Raw genomic sequence first — 20,376 nt, 5'->3', positions numbered from 1 at the left:
TGGCAGCACTTGCGTCCATCCCGCAAGAAAAGCTCTTGACTTGAACTGTTTTCACTGTGAGGAGAAAAACGTGTTCCTTCCCAACATCAGTGATCCTCACTCTCTACCTTTTATCTAACTGTGTGAACTATTAAACTAGGCAGGAACTTGCCCTTCTCCGAAAAAGAAGACAGGAATCTCTGCGAATAAAGCAACTGCGTGGAGGGAACAGAACAGACCCACGCCCCTCTGCCGCGCCGAGCCGAGCCGAGCAGAGCCGAGTCGAGCCGAGCGCGCCGCGACGAGCCGAGCCCCGCCTCGGTCATGCGCACTCCGGCCGCGCCCCCGCCCCGCCCCCAGGACGACGGCCTCCTCCGCAGGCGCATTTTCCTCCAGACCCGGAAGCGCGTAACGCCGAGTTGTGGTCACCTCGTTTAGCGTGAGTTTTCGCTGCCGTTCCGCCCCGACACACGGGACTGGGAGTCGCTAAGGGCCTTTAAGTCCTGCCCCGTCCCCTCGTGTTAATTCCTACGACGCCGCCGGCCCTTGAGGTTCCCAGGCTGGGCCCTGCCCTCGGCCTCTATAGTTTCCTAAAGGAAGCCTTTCCTGTCGTTTTTCATTCTAAAAACTTCAGTGGAGTCTCGGGCCTCCCCGCGCCTCCTATACCCTCCTCGAGGGCCTTCGCGGTTCCCGAAGCGCAGCGCCGGCCGCGCAGCTCCATGAGGAGTGGCGGCGAGTCCCGGCCGGCCCTCCCCTGAGACGCCCTCGCCCCGCACCCCCGCCTCCCCACCCCTCCCCTGGGCGCCTCTCCTCCTTCCTCCCTGGACACCCGGCCCGACGCCGCTTCCCCGCGGCCTCAGGCCGGGCCCTCTGCCCCCCAGGCCGCCGCTGCGAGGCGCCTCCTCCCCGGAGCCCTGGATTCCGCCGGCGGTGAACGTGCTCTCCCGGGAGGCCGCGCCTCTGGGCTCGCGGGCGACGGCGCTGGGGAGAGGCCGGGCCGGCGCGGCGGGGACAGAAGCGGGACGAGTGCGGAGGCCGGGAGGCTGCGGGAGAGCAGGCGCAGGGAGAGGACGGGCGAGCCCGGGAAGGAGCAGGCGGCGGAGCCGGGGAGGCTTAGAGGCCAGCGGGTCCCCCGGGCGGAGGTGAGCCCCCGGGGAGGCAGGCGCTTGGGGGGCGTGGAGGCGCTCGGGGCGGGGGTCCGGGGAGGGTGCGCGCTGGGAGCCGTGGCCGCAGGGCGGCGTGGTGCTGGGCCCGAGAGGACCGGGCGGCCCGGAGGGCGGAGGAGGGAGGCAGAGCCGCCGGGGTGCCGGAGAGGGGACGGGGGGCGCGTGACCGGGCGGAGGGCAGGGGAGTGACCGCGCTGGAGAGTGTAAGAGGCGGGCGGAGGGCGGGAATGCGGGGAGAGCGGGGACCGTGAGGAAGGCCGGGGAGAAGGGGCAGCGGGAGGGGGACCAGTTGCAGTGGGCGGAGCAGGGGGGGAGGAGGCCCCGAAGGGAGAGACGGCCGGAGAGGGGAGGGCACCTGAGTGAGCAGCAACCCAGCGGGAAAACACAAAATCAAAGAGAAAAAAATAGGGAGGTGGGTATACAAAGTGAGAGATGGAAACACAGCGTTAGAGAGGCAGGGGTGGAGTCGGCAGGGCGCTGGTGCTGAGGCTCTGGGTCCTGATGAGTGCTCCGTGATTCAGCTGTGATACATCGGTGGCTTTGAAAATACATCTAAAATTCGTTTCAGTGAGAGAGGAGACTGAGAATTTAAAAACGTATAAAAGGCTTGTGCATTTTATATTTATCGTATATGTCAAAAAATAGCTTCCATTTGCAACCTCATTTAGCCAGAGAGCAGTGTGACCTGACTTGGTCACTGGTGGGTCACTGTCTTGCCAGTGGGTTTCAGCCCCCAGCAAGTGCGCTATGGATTCAATGTGACCAAAGAAAATGACAGTAAAACGTTCTTGGGATGAAAGGGTTATACCCAACTTTATTCCCACCACGGCAGGTTAATCACTAAAATCCCGTTCACTCAGAGCGAGTCTGCATGCAGCAATCCCGTCTCTGCCTCTGGGCCTCTGCCCACACAGCCGTCCTGCACAGCCGTCTCAGTCTCTGTCCTCGGCACTCCCACCACCCCAGCCTCTGCTCTGCTCTCCTGCAGCCTTGCAGACCTGCCACCTTGTCACACCCAGAGTACTGGGTGGAGCTCTTTATATAATGTCAGTAGCAATGCATTGCTCACCCGTGTGCAGTCAGCCAGCCAGCCAGGGCCGGGTGAGAATCCTGGCCACAGGGACTCTCGTTTCGTCTACAGTCACCCTTCCCTTTTCCTGGCATGTGTTAGAGGCTGGGGATGGGAAGTGGGACGAGCCAGGACTATCACTACAGGGTGCCCTTTTTAAAAGTACATTAAAATGACTGCTTTGTTTTTATTTTTAGGTTTTTGTAATGGTATTTTATATGTGCGTGTATATACACACACTTAACATTTAATTGATAATTCATTTTGTAGTCTGACCTAAATCTTAGTTCATTCAGTTTCTACTTCCCTATAATTAACTTCTCAAATAAGTTTTGGTGGCCTTCTCTAATGAACTCTTGTCATTCTTTTCTAAATATACTCTCAAATGTACCTTTGACACTAAAATGATTTAAATTTGAAAAATTATGTATCATTTACTCTTTAAATTTGTTTCTGATTTAAGTGAGGCCTGTAAGCTTTGTCCTCTGTATCTTCTGTATTGGTCATGTTCATAGGTGATCAGTTAATAATCTTAGACTGTTTCGTTGGGTAGCTGGTAAGGATGTCAGTGATCTTTTAACAGTCAAAGCCTAACTTAACGAGTTTAATACTCAGTTTTCTTCCCTTTAATGTGATTTCTTAGCATAGTGAGCAGTGACCTAAGAGTAGTTGTTCCCCTCTGGTCTTTCTTGTTTTTTTTCTCCAAATGCTGAAGGTGGCCTGGATTGACTTGGAAGCTGTGTCCAGCAGAGCCCAGCTATGCCTGCTGAAGAAATTTGCTCAAAAAACCCAACAAAACTAAAAGAAAAAAAACCCAGCCATTGATAAAATTGACATTAAAAAGAAATTTGCTTAGAGCTTATTTCTACATCTGACTCAATATTTTGCACACCTATAGCTGTGTTTTGGTAATTTAGTATTTTTAAAATATTTTACAGTGATTTTGTAGAAATGCAGTTACATGTTGGTATCAGTGTGAGAACATTGATAGATATTTCTACTTAGTGGAAGTTATTCTGGTCAGCATACAGAGACGGTGGTATTGTCCATCTTACACAAAGGACACCCCCCCACACACACATGCCTTTTATGCACTCTATTCTTCCACCATTAAAACAGTTTCAACTCTACTCTCCCCCCTCCATTCAGAGCCCCTTTTGTCGTATGCTTCATTTCAGAGCACAGTGCACTAGTTTGCCTACAGCCCTCTTTAAATCTTGCCGACAGTTGTTGCTTGAACCCCGTCAGTCAAGCTTTCACACCCGCTGCGCCGGTACTTTTCTTTCCAGTCACCGGTGTCCTCCCTGTTTCCGAGTCCGTCCTCTGGTTTCCTCTTCTCATCCACCTTGTCCTGGCAGCAGCAGGTTCCACAGCTGATGGCAGCTGCTTCCTTGAAAGACTGATTTTCTTGTCTCTGAGGACATGCCCGTCTTATGTTTAAAAATCTGTTGTCTTTAATTTTCATCTAGCCGCCCCAATTCACTTGTCAGATCCCCCTGATGGACTTAAGTGGACGCTCTGGTCTCTGAATGTGGAGCGTCCCACAGCGGAGTCCTTCAACATCTTACCTTCTGTCTTGCTCGCACCTGATGACTTCCACAGCACTTCCCTGTCTCCCAAGTCCCTCTCAAACCCAGATCTCTCCCTTGAAATCCAGAATGCTGTTTCTTGCTGTGTTCTCCACATCTCTTGGATGTCTAACAGGATTCTCTACCTTAATTTATCCAAAACTGCTATCCTAACCTCCCCTAAATTTGTTTCCCCTCCATCCTTGGGCAGCCCTGTACCTCCTGGGGCTAAGGTGAACATAGCAGTATGTATATAAAACATAGGATACTGCATTATTTGTGTTTTTCTGTATGAGGTACAGAAAAAAATATGTTGGCTTTAAATAGCATATTCATGATTTCTAAAATTCTTTTGATGATAAGAGAAAGGTTAGAGGACACGTCCCTCCCAGCCTGCTTCTGTCTGGATCCCCTCCTGTGTGTATCCTCTCCCCGCTCCAGCCACACAGGCCTTTCCTGGGGCCAAGGTGGCTGCTGCCTCAGGGCCCTCGCGGGGCTGTCCCTCCGCCTAGAGCCGCCTAGCCCCTCAGAGCCAGTGGGCATGTCCTTCCTACCCCGGCCTTAGTTCTGATGCCACTTCCTCACAGATCCTTCTCTGTCCCCCTCCCATTTCCCATGCCAGCCACAGCCTCTGCCCACCTGCGTCATTGTGCCCGCTCTGCTCATTTCTGTCTGCTGCTCGCCCTTCCACTGTCGATCCTCCTGACAAGGCCCAAGGAAAGCAAATGGGAGGGGCACGTTTGCTGGGATGCTCTGAACGAAAAGCTGAGTAACCAGTGTTGGAGAGCGTGTGCAGAAAAGGGGACCCTTGTGCACTGTGTGTGGGAATGGAAATTGGTGCAGCCATTACATAAAACGGCATGTAAGTTCCTCAGACAAGTGAAAAGAGGAGTACCATAGACCCAGCAGTCCCACTTTGGGGTGTCTGTCCAAAGGAAACAAGATCAGTGTCTTGAAGAGACAGATGTCTGCACTGCCGTGTGCATGACTGCATTATCAGGCACAGCCACGAGAGGGAAACAAGGTAAATGGGGACAGTTGAGCGGATGAAGAAAAAGCAGTGTGTGTGTGAATGCATGATGGAGTATTATTCAGCCGTGAAAGTGAAAGAAATCCTGCCATTTTCAACAACATAGGTCGTCACCGTGGTTGACCGTTATGCTACATGACGTAAGCCAGACAGGGAAGGACAAATACTGTGTGATTTGCTTCTTTGTGGGATGTGGAGAGTCAGGATAGAACCAGGGAGTAGAGTGTGGGTGCGAGAGGCTGGGAGCTGGGGACACGGGGACGTGTTGGTGGAGGGCACAGACTTGCAGTCGTAAAATGACTGAGTCCTGGGGATCTGATACACGGCTTAGTGCGGGTAGGTAACAGTACCGTATTATTGTGTGTTTGAGGTTTGCTGAGAAATCTTAAGTGTTCTCACCACACCGGCACAGAAGATGGTAACGGGGAGTGAGGAGTGTGTCCGTTAGCGTGATGTGCTGGTTCTGTCACAGTGCGTACCTGTTGCAAATTAAGACACGTCCACACTTTTGGTTTGCCAGGTTTACCTCGGTCAGGCTGGGCAGGGCAGGGCGATGAGGTGGGGGAGCGCTGGGCCTGCCTCCTATCGGTGCCCGCCACGCTGCCCAGTAGATTTCTGGGGCCTGTTGGAAACACGGGTCTTGTGTCCCCTGACCAGAGCTGCTCCTTCAAGTACCTGAGGTGGGACCAGCCGTGATACACGTCACCTGCGTGCAGCACTGAGCACTGGGAAGCTGAGCCGCCTCTGCCGGGGCCGGGGTCTGGGTGAGGGGAGGGATCAGGGCCGGGGCTGTGACCTGAGGGGGGGTGCGGGGACAGCCGGGATCCCCACTCCTGCAGAGTGTGTCAGGGTTTCCCAGCAGGGGCGGGATCTGAAGAAATGGGGGAGAGACTCGCTTGTCTCTGTAGGGCGGTTTCTGTCCGCGAGTCCCTCCTGAGCAGTGGGCAGAGGTCCCCCCGTGTCGTTGTGGCAAGCGGCAGGATGCTATGACTGTCAGCATTAAGTGGCATGTTTTCCGCATTCAGGATTGGCTTCTAAGAAAGACTCCTGTTCCCTGAGGCCGAAGCCCTGAAAAAGAGGAGGAAGAGGATGGAGGAGCCGGGAACGGCTGTTCCTCAGGTAAAGTCCTACCCTTTGGGTGACCTTCTGTCTCTCCTTCCTGAAGGGCCCTTCCTGGGTCTCCCTGAGCCCCGAGCCTGTCTGTGTGACCCCTGGTCCCACACACTGCCCGCCCCACCCACCAGCGCCTCTCATCCCAACTTAGATTCCACATCAGGTTACCCAGTGCGCTATGGGGCGGGGCGGGGGTGGGTGTGGTCAGACAATAGGGTGGCTCCAGGGCTGCGCCTGGATGCACCCTCGGCTCTCCATAGGCCAGGGTGACAGAGAAGCCGCATAATGACACTCATAAATACCTGGTAAATTCTGGAAAAAAAGACCAAAAAAGTACACTATTTTCTGCCACTTTCTGCAGTATATTTGAAACTGGACAGGACAAGTGAGTCACTGGCTTCAAGATCTTAATGATTGGGAAACACCGTCAGAGAGAGAAGGTGTTTGATTTTTATCATGGTTTTTAAACTATGAATTCCACTTTTCCACTATGGATCGCTTTGTTTCGTGTTCATGGTAAAGACCTGGGTGGAACTTCCGGTACTTCAGCCCTTTGGGAGGCACTGGGGACAGGATGCGTCCTGGGCCGCTTCCTGACCTTGAAGGAAAAGCTTCCAGTCTCTCACCGTTGCATGTGCCGTTCTGTGTGTGCTTTTCATATAGGGCCCTTGTGTTTACTATACCTAGTTCGTTGAGTTCTTATCTTCAAAGGTTCTCAACCTTTGTCAATGACTTTTTCTGCCTTAACTGAGATTACTGTCTGTTTTTTTCCCTGGCTTTTAATGTGGTGTATTACACTGAGTGGTTTTGTATGTTGGATATTCCTAGCCGTACAGGAGTAATTCCACCTGTGGTGGTCTGTACTGGTTTGAATGTTGAGTTTCATTTGCTTGTATTTTAAGGATTGTTGCATCAAAGCACAGTTCACACGTCTTTTTCTGGGTTTGGTATCAGAATCATGCTGACTGCATAAAATGAATTTTCAAGTATTGCTGAAGATTTGTAGCAGGATTAATGTTGATTCTTCTGTAAATGTTTGGTAGGCTCCTGCGGTGAAGCCATCTGGTTTGGGGTGTGTGTTGGATGTTTTTGATGACTGCTTGACGCTAGTTGTAACTCTGTCCACATTTTTAAGTTTCTTCGTGATGAGGTCTGAGAGGTTGTATGGGTCTCTTGAATTTACCCATATACCTAGGTTATGTAATTTCTTGACATATAATTGTTCAAAGTATTTTCTTGTAGACCTTCTTCAAGATTTCTGTGACACCTGTTCTGTGACACCTTTTGCAATCCCCCTTTCTTTTTTATTTTACTTGAGCTTTCTATCGCAATTTCTTAATCTTTTCAAAAAATGAGTTCTTAATTTGTTAAATTTTATATAGTTTTCCATTCTTTATTACATTTCTCTCTGCTCTCATCTGTCTACTTCTGTGCAGTTTGGGTCCAGTCTGTTCTTTTTGTGATTCCTTGATGTATAAAATCAGATTTCTGGTTCAAGGCCATTCCTTTTCTGTAATGTAAGCATTTACCACTGCAGACATCCTTCTTAGTGCTGCCATCACTACGTCCCCCAAGGGTGCAGTGTAGTATTTCCATTTTTGTCCCCATAGTTTAAAAAATCCCATGTGATTTCTTCTTTGACCCATTTATTGTTTAAACATGAGGTGTATTATTTCCCCATGTTGCCGAGTTGTCTGTTTTCCCTCTGCTATTTGTTTCTAGCTTCACTGTGCATAGAGGAGATACATATTATTATTTTAATCTTTGGACATTTCTGGTTTGTTTTGTGTCACAACATGTGGCCTGTCCTGCAGAATGTCCCGCATGCGCTTGTGTAGAAGGTGCCCTGCAGCTGCGGAGGGGTGTCCTTCCCGGCTGTTGGGCCCGTTGGGCTGTGGCGCCGTGTGAGTCCTCGGGCTCCTCCTTGCCCGTCTGGCTGGTTGTTCTGTCCATGTGAACACTGGGGTGTTGGCCCTCATACTGTGTCTGCGATGCTGTCTGTCTCTCCGTCCCTTCCTTCCGTGTTTGCCTCATCGCTGTGAGAGTGCGGGCATGTTCGTAATGGCTGCGTCTTCCCGGGAATGGTCCCTCTTGCCATCATTCTACTGCCCTTTGTCTCTTGGGACATCTCCCGTCTGGCCTCTTTCCTGTGCCCTGATACGGCTGCTGCTGCTGTCTGGAGCGTCCCGGTGGCATCGAGGATCTTTCCCTCCTTCCTTTTGAGCCTCTCCCTGCCCTGAGATTTGTGTGTCTGTAGTTTGCCCGGACAGGGGTGAATGGCAGGAGCCCTGGGTTGTGGCCTTTCCTCCACCATCATTTCAGAGTAAATGCAGCCAATGTTGTACAGATCATGATGTTTGGTGGCATTTCCTGTTTAATAACAGTTTTTTCCCCTAATATCCTTTTTTCATGATTTTTCAATTATCCAACTCCTTTTTTCAAGTATTTGCTATTGTGATGTTTTTTCTCTTAATCTGCTGTAATGTACTGCATCACATTGATAACTTTTCTAATCCTGAGTCACTATTAGTGGAGTAAACAATATATTTGGCTTTGGTTAATGCCTACGTATTTGAATTTGCATGGATAAAATTATATTTTTGAATGTGGATTTTTTATAGGGACTGATGTTAAAATATTGTCAGCTTTTTTCCTGCTTATACTTCCTGTTAGCCTCCTATTGAATGAGATTGACAAACCAAATTAAGTACAGTTAATATATTTTCATTGTACCAAAGGTGGTGAAATATACAGAAGTAAAAATAATGTTGAAAAGCAATCCAAAAATATTTGGACAGGCGCCTTTTCACATGGCAGTTAATTTCTGTGTTTATATGTATAGGCACAAGTGCATGGATGTGTGAGCCTATGGCTGTTATAAAAGACATCATTTCATAAACAAGTTTTATATTTTTAGCAATCAAAATTACATCTAGATATGTTTCTAGGCCTTATACATTACTTTCATACTGTCCTCTTAATGATTTAAACGAACTTTGTGCATGTGTGTGTGTGCATGTATAATTTCCTTTTATGCAGTTCCATGAAGTTACCCTTGAAGTCGTTTCAGGTTTTCTGATAGAGGCCCCTCTGTCCGTGCGCTTTAGTGCTGTGCTGCTTAGCTGTTTGATTCTTTAGGTTCACTTCTAAGCTTGACCGCCTGAGTTCAGGCGCTTGCTGTGGTGTTTCTTAGCTGTTGGACCAGAGGCCAGTTGTCTGTGACACAGTTTTACCTCTGTAACATAAGATGGGCACAAAACTTCCTCAGATGACTGTCATGCTGGTAACATGTTAGTACATGTAAAGAAAGCATTGAGTAACACCCAGCATGTTAGAAGTGTTAAAGCCTTTAAGCCACTGCTGTTACTATCATCACAATGTTTAGGTTCTTAATTTTATTTAAAGCTTCTGTGGACACTGTCATCTCTGGGGACACGTCTCCTGCTCTACTTCGTCTACATATGGGACATCACTCATTATGAAGAATATAGTATCTGACACTTATGTATAGAGCACACAGTGCTGAATTTGTATTTGTGTGTTTCGTGTGTTGTCCCCCACAGTGAAAAGTGCACAGATTTGGAGCACATCCAGCCTGTTATGGAAAAGCATAATATATTAATGTTAAAGACACATAACTCACTCAGATTCCATTTATTTGGATCCATCAGAACATACACTTCACCCACATCTCCCCCAAGATCTCTGTCTCCTTATTTCATGTGAGGATCTCTCCTCATGCTCCTGCATGAAATGTGTTTTCATTTCAGGGATGGCTGACCTTCAGGGATGTGGTCATCAAATTCTCCCAGGAGGAGTGGGAATGCCTGGGCCCTGCTCAGCGGGCCTTGTACCGGGACGTGATGCTGGAGAACTACAGGAACCTGATGTACCTGGGTGAGGATGGCGTTCCTGCAGAAGTGGGGATCGGCTATCTTTGCACTTCTTCTTGTTTTCCTCCTAGAAACCCTTGCACTGCTTGACTGAAACCGAAGCCCCTTTGAGACATGGCGAGCTTTGTAATATGGCTCCGGACTTTCACTTTACTCCTTTTTCGGATGACACGTCTAAGATGAGTGTGTGTAAAGCCCTGTGGTGTGCTTTCAAAATAGCCACTTTCCTGCTTTCTGCCTCTGCTTTTCATTCAGTAGTTCTTGGAAGAGACTAGATATCCCATTATTCTACTGTTCCCTGTGCTTCAGGAGGCTGGAGGAGTTTGTGAAATAGGTTTCTAGACCTCTCTGTCATGTCCTTCCTCTCCTCAAGTGAACCCAGAGATAGGATTCTAGAAATGCCACAGCACATTGCATCCCTTTCTTCTTTATAAATCAGAATTTTCGCTTTCTGATCTGAATATGATCTCCAGGAAAGAGCCCTGGACTGTGGAGAGTGAAAATTGCAGAAAACCAAAAGGCTGGGATTGTATCAGGTTGTGAGCATAGGTGGCACTTGGAAGGACAGAGAGGAAGGCCCCCCACTGAGAGTTTGGGACGCTGTCCTCAGAGGGGAGGGTTCTGGGAGCCCTCAGAGGAAATGGCTCTCCCCAGCGCATCACTCTGAGGCCTCAGCATGTGAAGTCTCCCCTCTCATCCCTGGTAGTACTGGAGCTCCTGTGGACACAAACACAAAGTCCACGTCATGACGTGTTCCCCGTCCCAGGGCTCCTGTGCCATGTTTGGTCCTGACCTCGCCCTAGCAGGCCAAGGGCATGGCAAGTTCAAAGTGGTCCCCTTCCTCCCGGGCCTCCCATTCTGCCGTTGATTCCCCTGGATGCGCAGTAAGTTCTCGGGCCACAGGGACAGGGGCGGAGGCTTCTAGCTCCTCCGGCTTGGTCTTCCTACTTCCAGCCCAGTTTTCTGTACTCAGGAAGCCCTGGTCCGGAGGTGGGAGGACAGGGACTGCACTCCACTCCGTCCAGCGCCCAGAACCCGCACAGAGCCGCCTCAGGCGCTCTGGCACACAGGTCCCTCTGCCACCTCTGATGCCCTGCTTTAGCCCCCTTGGGGGTTGTGCGGGGGGCAGGCAGGTCTGATCTCTGTGATTGTTTTGAGCACAACTGTGAACTCAGCAGACAGGGTGGGCCTCTCTGGGGTCCCCGGGCCTACATGGGGAGCACCTCTGTCAGGCTCTGAGCTTGGTGTCTGTGGGAGAGCACACGGTCCCTCACAGGTCCGGGGTCATTGAGCCCCTCAGCTGGCGTCCTCTCTCTCCCACTGCTCTGCCTCGTGGGGGAATGTGGAATCTTCCTGATCTCAAGCATTCTTAACTTTGCATGGTTTTGCCTCTGAACCATGCTTCGGAAGTACGCGTTCCTAGGGTCTGGAATTTCATCCTACTCGTTTTCTGGGGTAATTCACCTCTGCTGGGCCCTCACGTGCCGTGGGTTGACCCGGTGGCAGAAGAGCCGTGGCGGGGGCCTCGGGCTGCAGTGTCATCCAGGTCCCTGGAGAAGCACCCTGGAGGCTGGGCTGGAGGCTGGGGGCGTGTCCCGGATTCCGAGCTGGAAGTCCCAGGAGAGCCTGGCTGACAGGTGTGCCCAGGGCTTTCCCAGGGTTTGTGGGGTGTCGCAGGAGGAGCCCGCAGGCTCTGCGATGTGCGGTCACACAGGCTAATGGTCACCCTTAGTCCCCTTGAGCCACAGTAAGAGGTGGGGAATGTGTCCCCGGGAGAACATGCCCAAGGCCGCATGCCCCTCCTCCCACTGCTGACCGGGCCGTTGTCCCTGTGACAGTTCCACCCCGTGTACACCGCTGTCCCCTCCACGCAGCAAGCACGGCTGTGGGGCACCTGACGGAGGGAGCTCGCGAGGGGAGGGACGTGCTCTCTGAGGGCCACTGTCACCCGTTCAGTGTAAGCCACTGCTCGCATAAGATGTGTGGCTTTTTCTCTGGTTTGTTTTCAGTTCTTTATACGTGATTTTTAGGGTTTTTTCCGTTTTTATTTATAAGTACAAGTTGAATATTCTAAAAGTTACTCTCTCTGCCTGGAATTACCACATCCATGCTGGTATATTGACTTAGTACTTCAGTATTTCATTGTATTTACAGGAAACTTAGCCCCTTGCTTGCACTTTATCAAGTTCTCTGCTTTTGTTCATAGCACCTATGTTTCCTGTGAAGTTTCTGAAGTCCTGGGTGCTCGTGAAGCTGTTAGGTCGCCGTCTTTCCCTCTGAAGGTCGTTTCAGGGGCCCCAGGGCCCTGGTGCTGCAGCCCCTGGTGCTGCCCTGTTGTCCTCTGGCCCTTACTTGCTGTGCGTGTGGCTCACCTCGTGTGTGCACATGAGCCTGCTGTGTGGGTCTCCAGGCCGCAGCCCCAACCTGCTCCTGCATGGGTGCTGCCCCGAGGAGCACCCTCAGTGAGCACCCTTCCCCGTGTGGGCCATTCACGTACTCTCTCTGCAGCTGGCTTTTCTCCTGATGATGTTTATAAACGCTAATTGAATAATATGGGGATGAGTGCACATTAGGTGTCTCAGATTTACAGTGGTGACTGCATCTACTAATGCACAGAGTCCGAGCACCCCTGGCATCATGTCTCGTTTTTCACTCATGTCAAATGACTTTTATCACCACTTACATTGTTGGAGCTGAGCAGTTAAAATATGCCATTATTTTCTTCTTTTCAATACAGATTCCACTGATTACCACAAGTATTAAAATTCATTTGCTTACTTCCCGTATTTTGTTCTCCCCAACCCCTGGCAATATCCTACTATTTCTATTTCTATGAATTTGACTGTTCTAAATACCTCTCGTAAGTGGATTCATATTTTTTTTTGTGACTGGCTTATTTCACTGAGCATAACATCCTCAAGGTTTATCCTTGTAGCGAATGACAGAATTTGTAAGCCTGTCATTCTTTGTGTGTGTGTATATATGTACAAATATATATACACGCACACACGCACACAGCCACACACGTATATCCATACATACTTTACACTTTGTCTGTGTGTCCACCCATGAGTGGACGGGTGGCTGCTTTTACCTCGTGACTAATGTGAACGTAGTGCTGTGAATTTGGGGGCCCAGAGAGCTCTGCAGTCCTGCTTCCGTTTCCGTGTCTGTGTGCCGAGAGGCAGAGCTGCTGGGTTCCACTGTGCCTTGGTCCCTCCAGGCTCCTATGACTCAGTATCATGCTGGATGGCTTATTAACCATAGAAATTTATTCCTCACCGTCTGGGTGCTGGGCAGCTGAGATCAGGGTGCCGGACTTCAGGTTCTAGTGGGACATGTGCTCGGGTGCAGGTGCCCACCCCTTGGCTCATGTCCTCTCATGGCAGACGGGGCCTGGCTAGCTCCCTGTTCCCCCTCATGAGGGGCTGACCCTGCCCATGAGGACTCTGTCCCCCCAACCTGATTACATCCCGAGTCCACCCACTGTATTTTTGAGTGTTTAAATATACAAATTTTAAAGGGACACCAACCTTCAGTCCATAGTTTTGTGCCCCAGGCCTCCGAGATGTCATGTACTTTTCAGATGCCCAGTACGTGCATTCCATCCGGTATCCCTGCAGGGCAGCTCATTCTGGCATCGGCTCCACAGGCTAATTCCAAAGTTGGATGTAATCACCATCTGCATCAGGTAGACGTGCGACCCGACGGAGGATTCTTCCCGAGACACAGTCCGTCCACTGTGAGCTTGTAAACTGGAGCAAAATACCTGCTTTCCAAAGTCCAGGTGTGACAGAGGCATAGGATAGGTGTTCCTGTTGGACAGGGGAGAAGTAGGGAAGAAGGAAGTGTTGATGGACCCCAGACATGTCCAGAACCTGGCACGGCAAACTCCATGAGCTCTTAAGGCTAGAGAACAATCATCTGTGTCTTCGTGCTCTGCCCTCCAGGCCTGCCCGACAGCAGACTTGCTCCCGGACCCAGTACGACTGGGGTTTTGCCCCACCCTGAGTTCTCCTGGGCCGGGACTGTGAGCCCACAGGTTTGGGGCAGGTTCTCTGGCTGTGCCCTGCACTTTGAAATGGACGAGGCAGCCCTGATGGCCTCTGAATTGCCTTTGGGGTCACTCTTTCTTTGTGTTGAAGAACAGCGAGTTTGCAGCCACGTAGCTCCATGGTCCTGTCTTGTAAAATCCGACCGTTCTTTCCTTCGTGTCTCCTTTCCTTTCAGTTCAACTGGCAGTTTTCCTGTGGGCACCGTACCTAAGTCTGCAGCTCACTTGGTACTAACGGAACCGTAGCTCGCCCACACCTCAGTGATCTCCCGCACGCGCTTCCTCATGTCTCTGCAATGTGGTCAGGCTGAGGATTTCCAGATCTTGATGTTCTACTTGCTTTTTACGTAATAACTCGATCTTCAGGTTATTTCTCTCATCACAGTTAACCATAAGGAGCCAGGAGAAACCACGCTGCTACTGAAACCCTTGGCTTAGAAAGCTCCTCAGCTAAATACGCTGTTTCATTGGTTGTAAAAACTGTTTTCTGTAGAACTCTAGGACATTAGCACTAGTCAGCCAAATCTTTTCCACCATCCAGCCAGGCTTGCCCTTTCCACGTTGTACAATAAAGTTCTTCTCATTTCCTTCTGAGACCTCGTCAGAATGGACTTTACCGTATTAGCACCACCGTTTGATACAGGAATAGGTAAGTATTCTCTAAGAAGAGGGGAGCTTTCTCTACACCCGTCTTTCCTCTCTGAGCCATCACCAGATTTACATTTAACTTTTCCCTCACGGCAGTATCAGCTTAGAGCATGCACCTCAGAACTTCCAGCCTTTACCCATGACCCCGTTCAAAGCAGTGTCCATATTTTCAGTGTTTGTCACAGCAGCACCCCTCTTCTCAGTACCAATTCCCGCCTTAGTCATCAGCCCATTGTAACAAAATAGTGAAAATGGGTGGCTAATGGTGTTCATTACATCATTTCTTTCTCAGCGTTCTGGAGATGGGAAGTCCAGACCGGGGCCACTGGGTCAGCTGGGGATCCCCCTTCCTGGGTGCAGCTGCTGAGGACTCGTGTCTTTTCTTGGCAGAAAGAGAGAGTATTTCTCTGTCCTCTTCCTGTAGTGGTACTACTCCCACCCATGAGGACCCCATCCTTACGCCTCATGGCCTCCCAAGTGGCCCACCTCCAAGTACATGGTTAGATTTCAATGAGTGTATTTTAGTGGGGTACAAATATACTTAGTTCAGGACGTATTCCAATTCCATTTTTAGTTTTTAAGGAACTGCCCCACTGTTTCCCATTGCAGCTGCTGCCTTTTACTTTTCTACCAGTAGTAAATAAGAATTCCCATTTTTGACCTTCCTGTCAACATCTTTTTCTGCTTTTTGTTTTGATTTTAGTGTAGCCATTCTAATGGGTGTGAAGTGATGCTTCATTGTGGGTTAGATTTGCGTTTCTCTAGTGGCTAGAGATTTTGGACATCTTTTCCTATGTTTATTGGCCATCTGCATGTCAGCTCTAGAGAAATGCCTGTTGGGTCCTTTGTGTGTGTTTTGATTGGGATGTTTGGGGGTTTGGTTTTGATTGATTTTTTACATCTTCATGATCCATTCCAAAGAGGTTCTATTTTTCCGGGAATTTATCCATTTCTCCTAGGTTCTCCATTTGTTAGGTATAGAATTATTCGTAGTATTCTTTTACAATCCTTTCCATTATAAGATTATAATCAGTTGAGTATAATTCAGTTGTAAAGGATGATGGCTCAGAAACCGTTTCTCGGAGGGACAGCTGAGCAGCACCACTGCTGACACAGCTGGGCTCTTGCATCTCGTCCCTTCCAGTATTTCTAAACTGTAGTCTGTACTGCCTGGATGGGCAGTTACTGTCAAGAACATTTCTGAATCGGTAGGTCCAGGATCAAACCCCGTTTCCCTCACAGTAGTATGCTTACTGTCAGGTGGTATGCCCTTTGCAGTCAGGGTGTAAAAAATATCCTTTCTTTGAGAGCTAAGATGTTTGCACAACATGAGTATTTGTGTTGTAGGGTGTTTGAATCTAGGTTGTTCTCTAACATTAATTGGAAATATAGGTGATCACTGTTTAGTGAAGCTCTGTATTCTTCTCGGGTTCCCCCAGATTGGAAGATCCTGGTTGGGAAGTTTCACAATCTGTTTAGTATATTACTTTTGGTGTAGTTATGCTTTCAGCCTGAAACATATATTTACAGAGTAATAGTATACCTGTGGTCCTTTATATCTTATAGATACTTGTTCTTCACATGTGAACAAGAAGTTACAACCAAAGGAGGATAGTAATACAGGAATATTCCAAACAGTGATGTTGGAGAGACATATAAGCCATGAAGTCAAGGATTTGCACTTTAGGGAAATTGAGGAGAATCCTCATGACATTGAGTGTCACTGGAAAGGTGATGAAAGAAAGTACAAAGGAATGCCTATAATCCATAAAAATCATCTCACTGTTACAAAACATCAACATAATGGAAGGGATGCAGAAAACAAGTCTATTGAAAATTGCCTAGGAGTCAACTGTCAGGATGAAGTGTCTATATTTCAAACTGAAGTCGAAAATCATGACTGTAATGAAGTTAAGTCTCTCAGCAGTATTTCTTCATTTTCACCACTTCTAAGAATTCCTTTTAGTGTCGAAACCAACAATTCTAAAAAATATCAGAAGGATTTTGCACATTCTTCAGTAGACACTCAAGAGCAAAAATCACACAAGGGAAAACCTTGCAAATGCCTTGACTGTGGCAAAACCTTTAATCAGGTCTCACACCTGACTGGACATCAGATAATCCATACTGAAGAAAAACCATGTAAACGTGACATATGTGCAGAAGTCTTCCATAAAAATTCATTCTTTGAAAATCACTGGAGAACTCATACTGAGAAGAAACCATACAAATGTCATCAGAGTGCCCAGGCCTTTAGTTTAAGGCTGAGTTTGAATTCCCATGAGGCAGACCACACTGGCAAGAAACTTTTCAAGTGCACAGAATGTGGCAAAGCCTTCGGTCAAAATGCAAAACTTAAAAATCACATGAGAATCCATACTGGAGAGAAACCTTTCAAATGTAATGAGTGTGGCAAAGCCTTTACCCGAGCCTCAAACCTCACTACACATCAGAAAATCCATACTAGAGAGAAACCATATAAATGTGACATATGTGGGAAAGTCTTCAGTAAAAATTCATACCTTGAAAATCACCAGAGAACTCATATTGGGGAGAAACCATACAAATGTAAGGAGTGTGGCAGAGCCTTTAGTTTGAGTTCAAACCTAACTAAGCATCAGCTAATCCATACTGGAGAGAGACCTTACAAATGTATCGAGTGTGGCAAAGACTTCAGTCAAAACTCACAACTGAAAAAGCACAGGAAGATCCATGCTGAAGAGAAACCTATCAAATGTAATGAGTGTGGCAAAGCCTTTTCTCGCCCCTCAAGCCTTAGCAACCATCAGTCAAGCCACAGTAGAGAGAGACCTTACAAATGTAATGAGTGTGGCCGAGCCTTTAGGTTGAGATCAGCTCTAACTAAGCATCAGGTAACCCATAGTGGAGAGAGACCTTACAAATGTAATGAGTGTGGCCGAGCCTTTAGATGGAGATCAACCCTAACTAAGCATCAGGTAACCCATACTGGAGAAAGACCGTACAAATGTAATGAGTGTGGCAAAGTTTTTTGTGATAACTCAACACTTAATTGTCACAGGAGAATCCATACTGGAGAGAAACCTTTCAAATGCAATGAGTGTGGCAAAGCTTTCCGTGGAAACTCAAAACTTAATTTTCACAAGAGAATCCATACTGGAGAGAAACCTTTCAAATGCAGTGAGTGTGGTAAAGTTTTCCGTCAATACTCACAACTTTATTATCACAGGAAGATCCATGTTGGAGAGAAACCTTTCAAATGTAATGAGTGTGGCAAAGTTTTCCGTGAAAACTCAAAACTTAATTTTCACAGGAGAGTCCATACTGGAGATAAACCTTTCAAATGCAATGAGTGTGGCAAAGTTTTCCGTCTATACTCACAACTTTATTATCACAGGAAGATCCATACTGGAGAGAAATCGTTCAAATGTAATGAGTGTGGCAAAGTTTTCCATCAAAATTCACAACTTAAATGCCACATGAGAATCCATACTGGGGAGAAACCTTTCAAATGTAATGAGTGTGGCAAGGTTTTCCGTCAAAATTCAAAACTTAAATGCCACATGAAAATACATAGTGGGGAGAAACCTTTCAAATGTAATGAGTGTGACAAAGTCTTCACTCAAAAGTCACAACTCAAAAACCACAGTAGAATCCATACTGAAGAGAGACCTTACAAATGTAATGAGTGTGGCAAAGCCTTTAGGTGGAGATCAATCCTAACTAATCATCAGGTTATCCATACTGGAGAGAGACCATACAAATGTAATGAGTGTGGCAGAGCCTTTAGGCGTAGATCAACTCTAACTAAGCATCAGCTAATCCATACAGGAGAGAGACCTTACAAATGTAATGTGTGTGGCAAAGCTTTTAGGTGGAAATCAATCCTAACTATGCATCAGTTAATTCATACAGGAGAGAGACCCTACAGATGTATTGAGTGTGGCAGAGCCTTTAGGCATAGATCCACCTTAATTAAGCATCAGGTAATCCATACTGGATATAGACCTTACAAATGCAATGAGTGTGGGAAAGTCTTCAGTCAAAACTCAAAACTTAAAAGTCACATGAGAATCCATTCTGGAGAGAAACCTTTCAAATGTTGTGAGTGTGGTAAAGCCTTTGCTCAAGGCTCATACCTTACCAATCATCAGAAAATCCACAGTGTAGAGAGACTTACAGATGTAATGAGTGTAGCAGAGCCTTTAGGTATAGATCCACCTTGGATAACCATCAAGTAATCCATACTGGGGAGAGACCTTACAAATGCCCTAACTGTAGCAAAGTCTTCAGTGGGAACTCAGAAGTCACAGGAGAATCTATTCTGTAGAGAAATTCAAATGTAACAACTGTGGTAAAGCATTTACTCAAGGCTCACTCCTTACTGATTATCAGAAAGTCCATAATGGAGAGACTTACAAATGTCATGATCGTGGCAGAGCCCTTAGTTTCAGATCAACCCTAACAAAGCATCTCCTAATCCATACTGTAGAGACACCTAAGAAACCTAATGAGTGTGGCAGAACCTTTATGTTGAAATCAACCCTAACTAATCAGATAAACCATACTGGAGAGAAACCTTCCAAATGTAATGATTGTCATGAAGTCTTCAGTCAGAGATAATACCTTGCATATTACAGGAGGATTCGCACGGGGGAGAAACCTTACAGGTGCGGCATAGGAATGCCTTCACTCAAGGCTCAAACCTCAGTACACATCAGATAATCCATTCTGGAGAGAACCTTACAAAAGCCACTGAAGTTGACAGGGCTTTTAGTGTTGCCTTAGACTCAGGCTTCACCAAATAGTTACTACTTAAAATCCAATTAATGTGGGAAAGTTGTTTGTGCTCACTCCTCTCTAGATGCAAGAATCTTTGTCCTGGTGCTCACCTCTGGAGCAGGACGCCTCACTCCCTCCACGAGTGTGCAATTTGCGTTATTAAAATAACTTTGGTTTTACCTGCTCCACCTGGCTGGTTAATTCTCTTGATCAGAGTCATGAACCCTCCTTCAGGGTTGAGGTTTCACCCAGAGTGCAGGGATATCTACCGAAACTGATTGCCCAAGAACAGTTTGGTGACTGCGAAGCGCTTCCAAACATGGCACTTACTAATAATGGTTTCTAACAATAATCAAGTAAGTACTGTATTCTGGACAAAGATCAGACTTCTGAATCATGAATGAGCCAATATAGAATGTTGGAATGCCACATGGTCACATAGACAAGCCTATCCTAAGGACAAATATTCAAAGAAATATATTAAGCAGCATATACACTGTGCCATACATCAACCTGTATTTAAAAGACCCTATCAAAACCCCAAACCCTAAAATCTTTAAATGCACCTCTATTTTCTCAGGTTTCCTGCATGCCTGAGTGTGTACTTTGCCTTTAAGCAAAATCTTGCTTTATTTTTTTTTTTTGCTTATAAAAAAAAAGTGTGTGTTCTGGAAAGATACCATAGAAATGTAATGCATGTCGTGAGGACTTTATCTAGTGTTCCAACTTTGAGTCACATCCTCGAGCAATAACTTACACATGAATTGAGTGAGGCAAAAGCCTTTTTCTGAGTTGAAGACTTCATTTCATCAACAGAGGAACTATAAATTTATGTGTCAGAGGCTTTAGATGGTCCTCACCATGTAGGAGAGGTCGTAGTGTACAACTTGAGAGAAACCATGGAAAACTGCATGCTAAAGCTTTTACACAAAGATCAAAACTGGATTGCCAGAGGATTTATACCAGAGCAAACCTTGCAAATGTTATGGATGATATGAGGCATTTCCTCAAATGTCCACAGCTTTGGAGGAATGAGACAACTTGTGAAGGACAGAAACTATACAAACTATACTGATCATGGAGGTATCTTTAAAA

At 47.5% G+C, this 20,376-nt stretch overlaps 1 protein-coding gene across 1 annotated transcript; it reads left to right on the top strand.

The window, feature by feature from the left end:
* The first annotated feature begins 215 nt into the window (after positions 1 to 215).
* Positions 216 to 19,466, top strand: LOC108400563 (uncharacterized). The gene is made up of 4 exons (XM_073226412.1): positions 216 to 418; positions 5,838 to 5,931; positions 9,696 to 9,822; positions 16,087 to 19,466. The coding sequence occupies exons 2-4, from the start codon at positions 5,902 to 5,904 to the stop codon at positions 18,738 to 18,740; spliced, it is 2,811 nt and encodes a 936-aa protein (XP_073082513.1). The 5' UTR covers positions 216 to 418; positions 5,838 to 5,901; the 3' UTR covers positions 18,741 to 19,466.
* The last annotated feature ends 910 nt before the right edge of the window (positions 19,467 to 20,376 follow it).

Source organism: Manis javanica, chromosome 17, assembly GCF_040802235.1.
Source record: "Manis javanica isolate MJ-LG chromosome 17, MJ_LKY, whole genome shotgun sequence".
Lineage (NCBI taxonomy): Eukaryota > Metazoa > Chordata > Mammalia > Pholidota > Manidae > Manis > Manis javanica.
This window is presented reverse-complemented; position numbering and strand designations above follow the sequence as displayed.

Excerpts from the sequence above, each read along its gene's own strand:
- LOC108400563 (XM_073226412.1), top strand. The coding sequence starts at position 5,902 with ATGGAGGAGCCGGGAACGGCTGTTCCTCAG. Across the intron at positions 5,932-9,695 it reads CGGGAACGGCTGTTCCTCAG|GGATGGCTGACCTTCAGGGA; the intron begins GTAAAGTCCTAC and ends TTTTCATTTCAG. Across the intron at positions 9,823-16,086 it reads CAGGAACCTGATGTACCTGG|ATACTTGTTCTTCACATGTG; the intron begins GTGAGGATGGCG and ends TATATCTTATAG.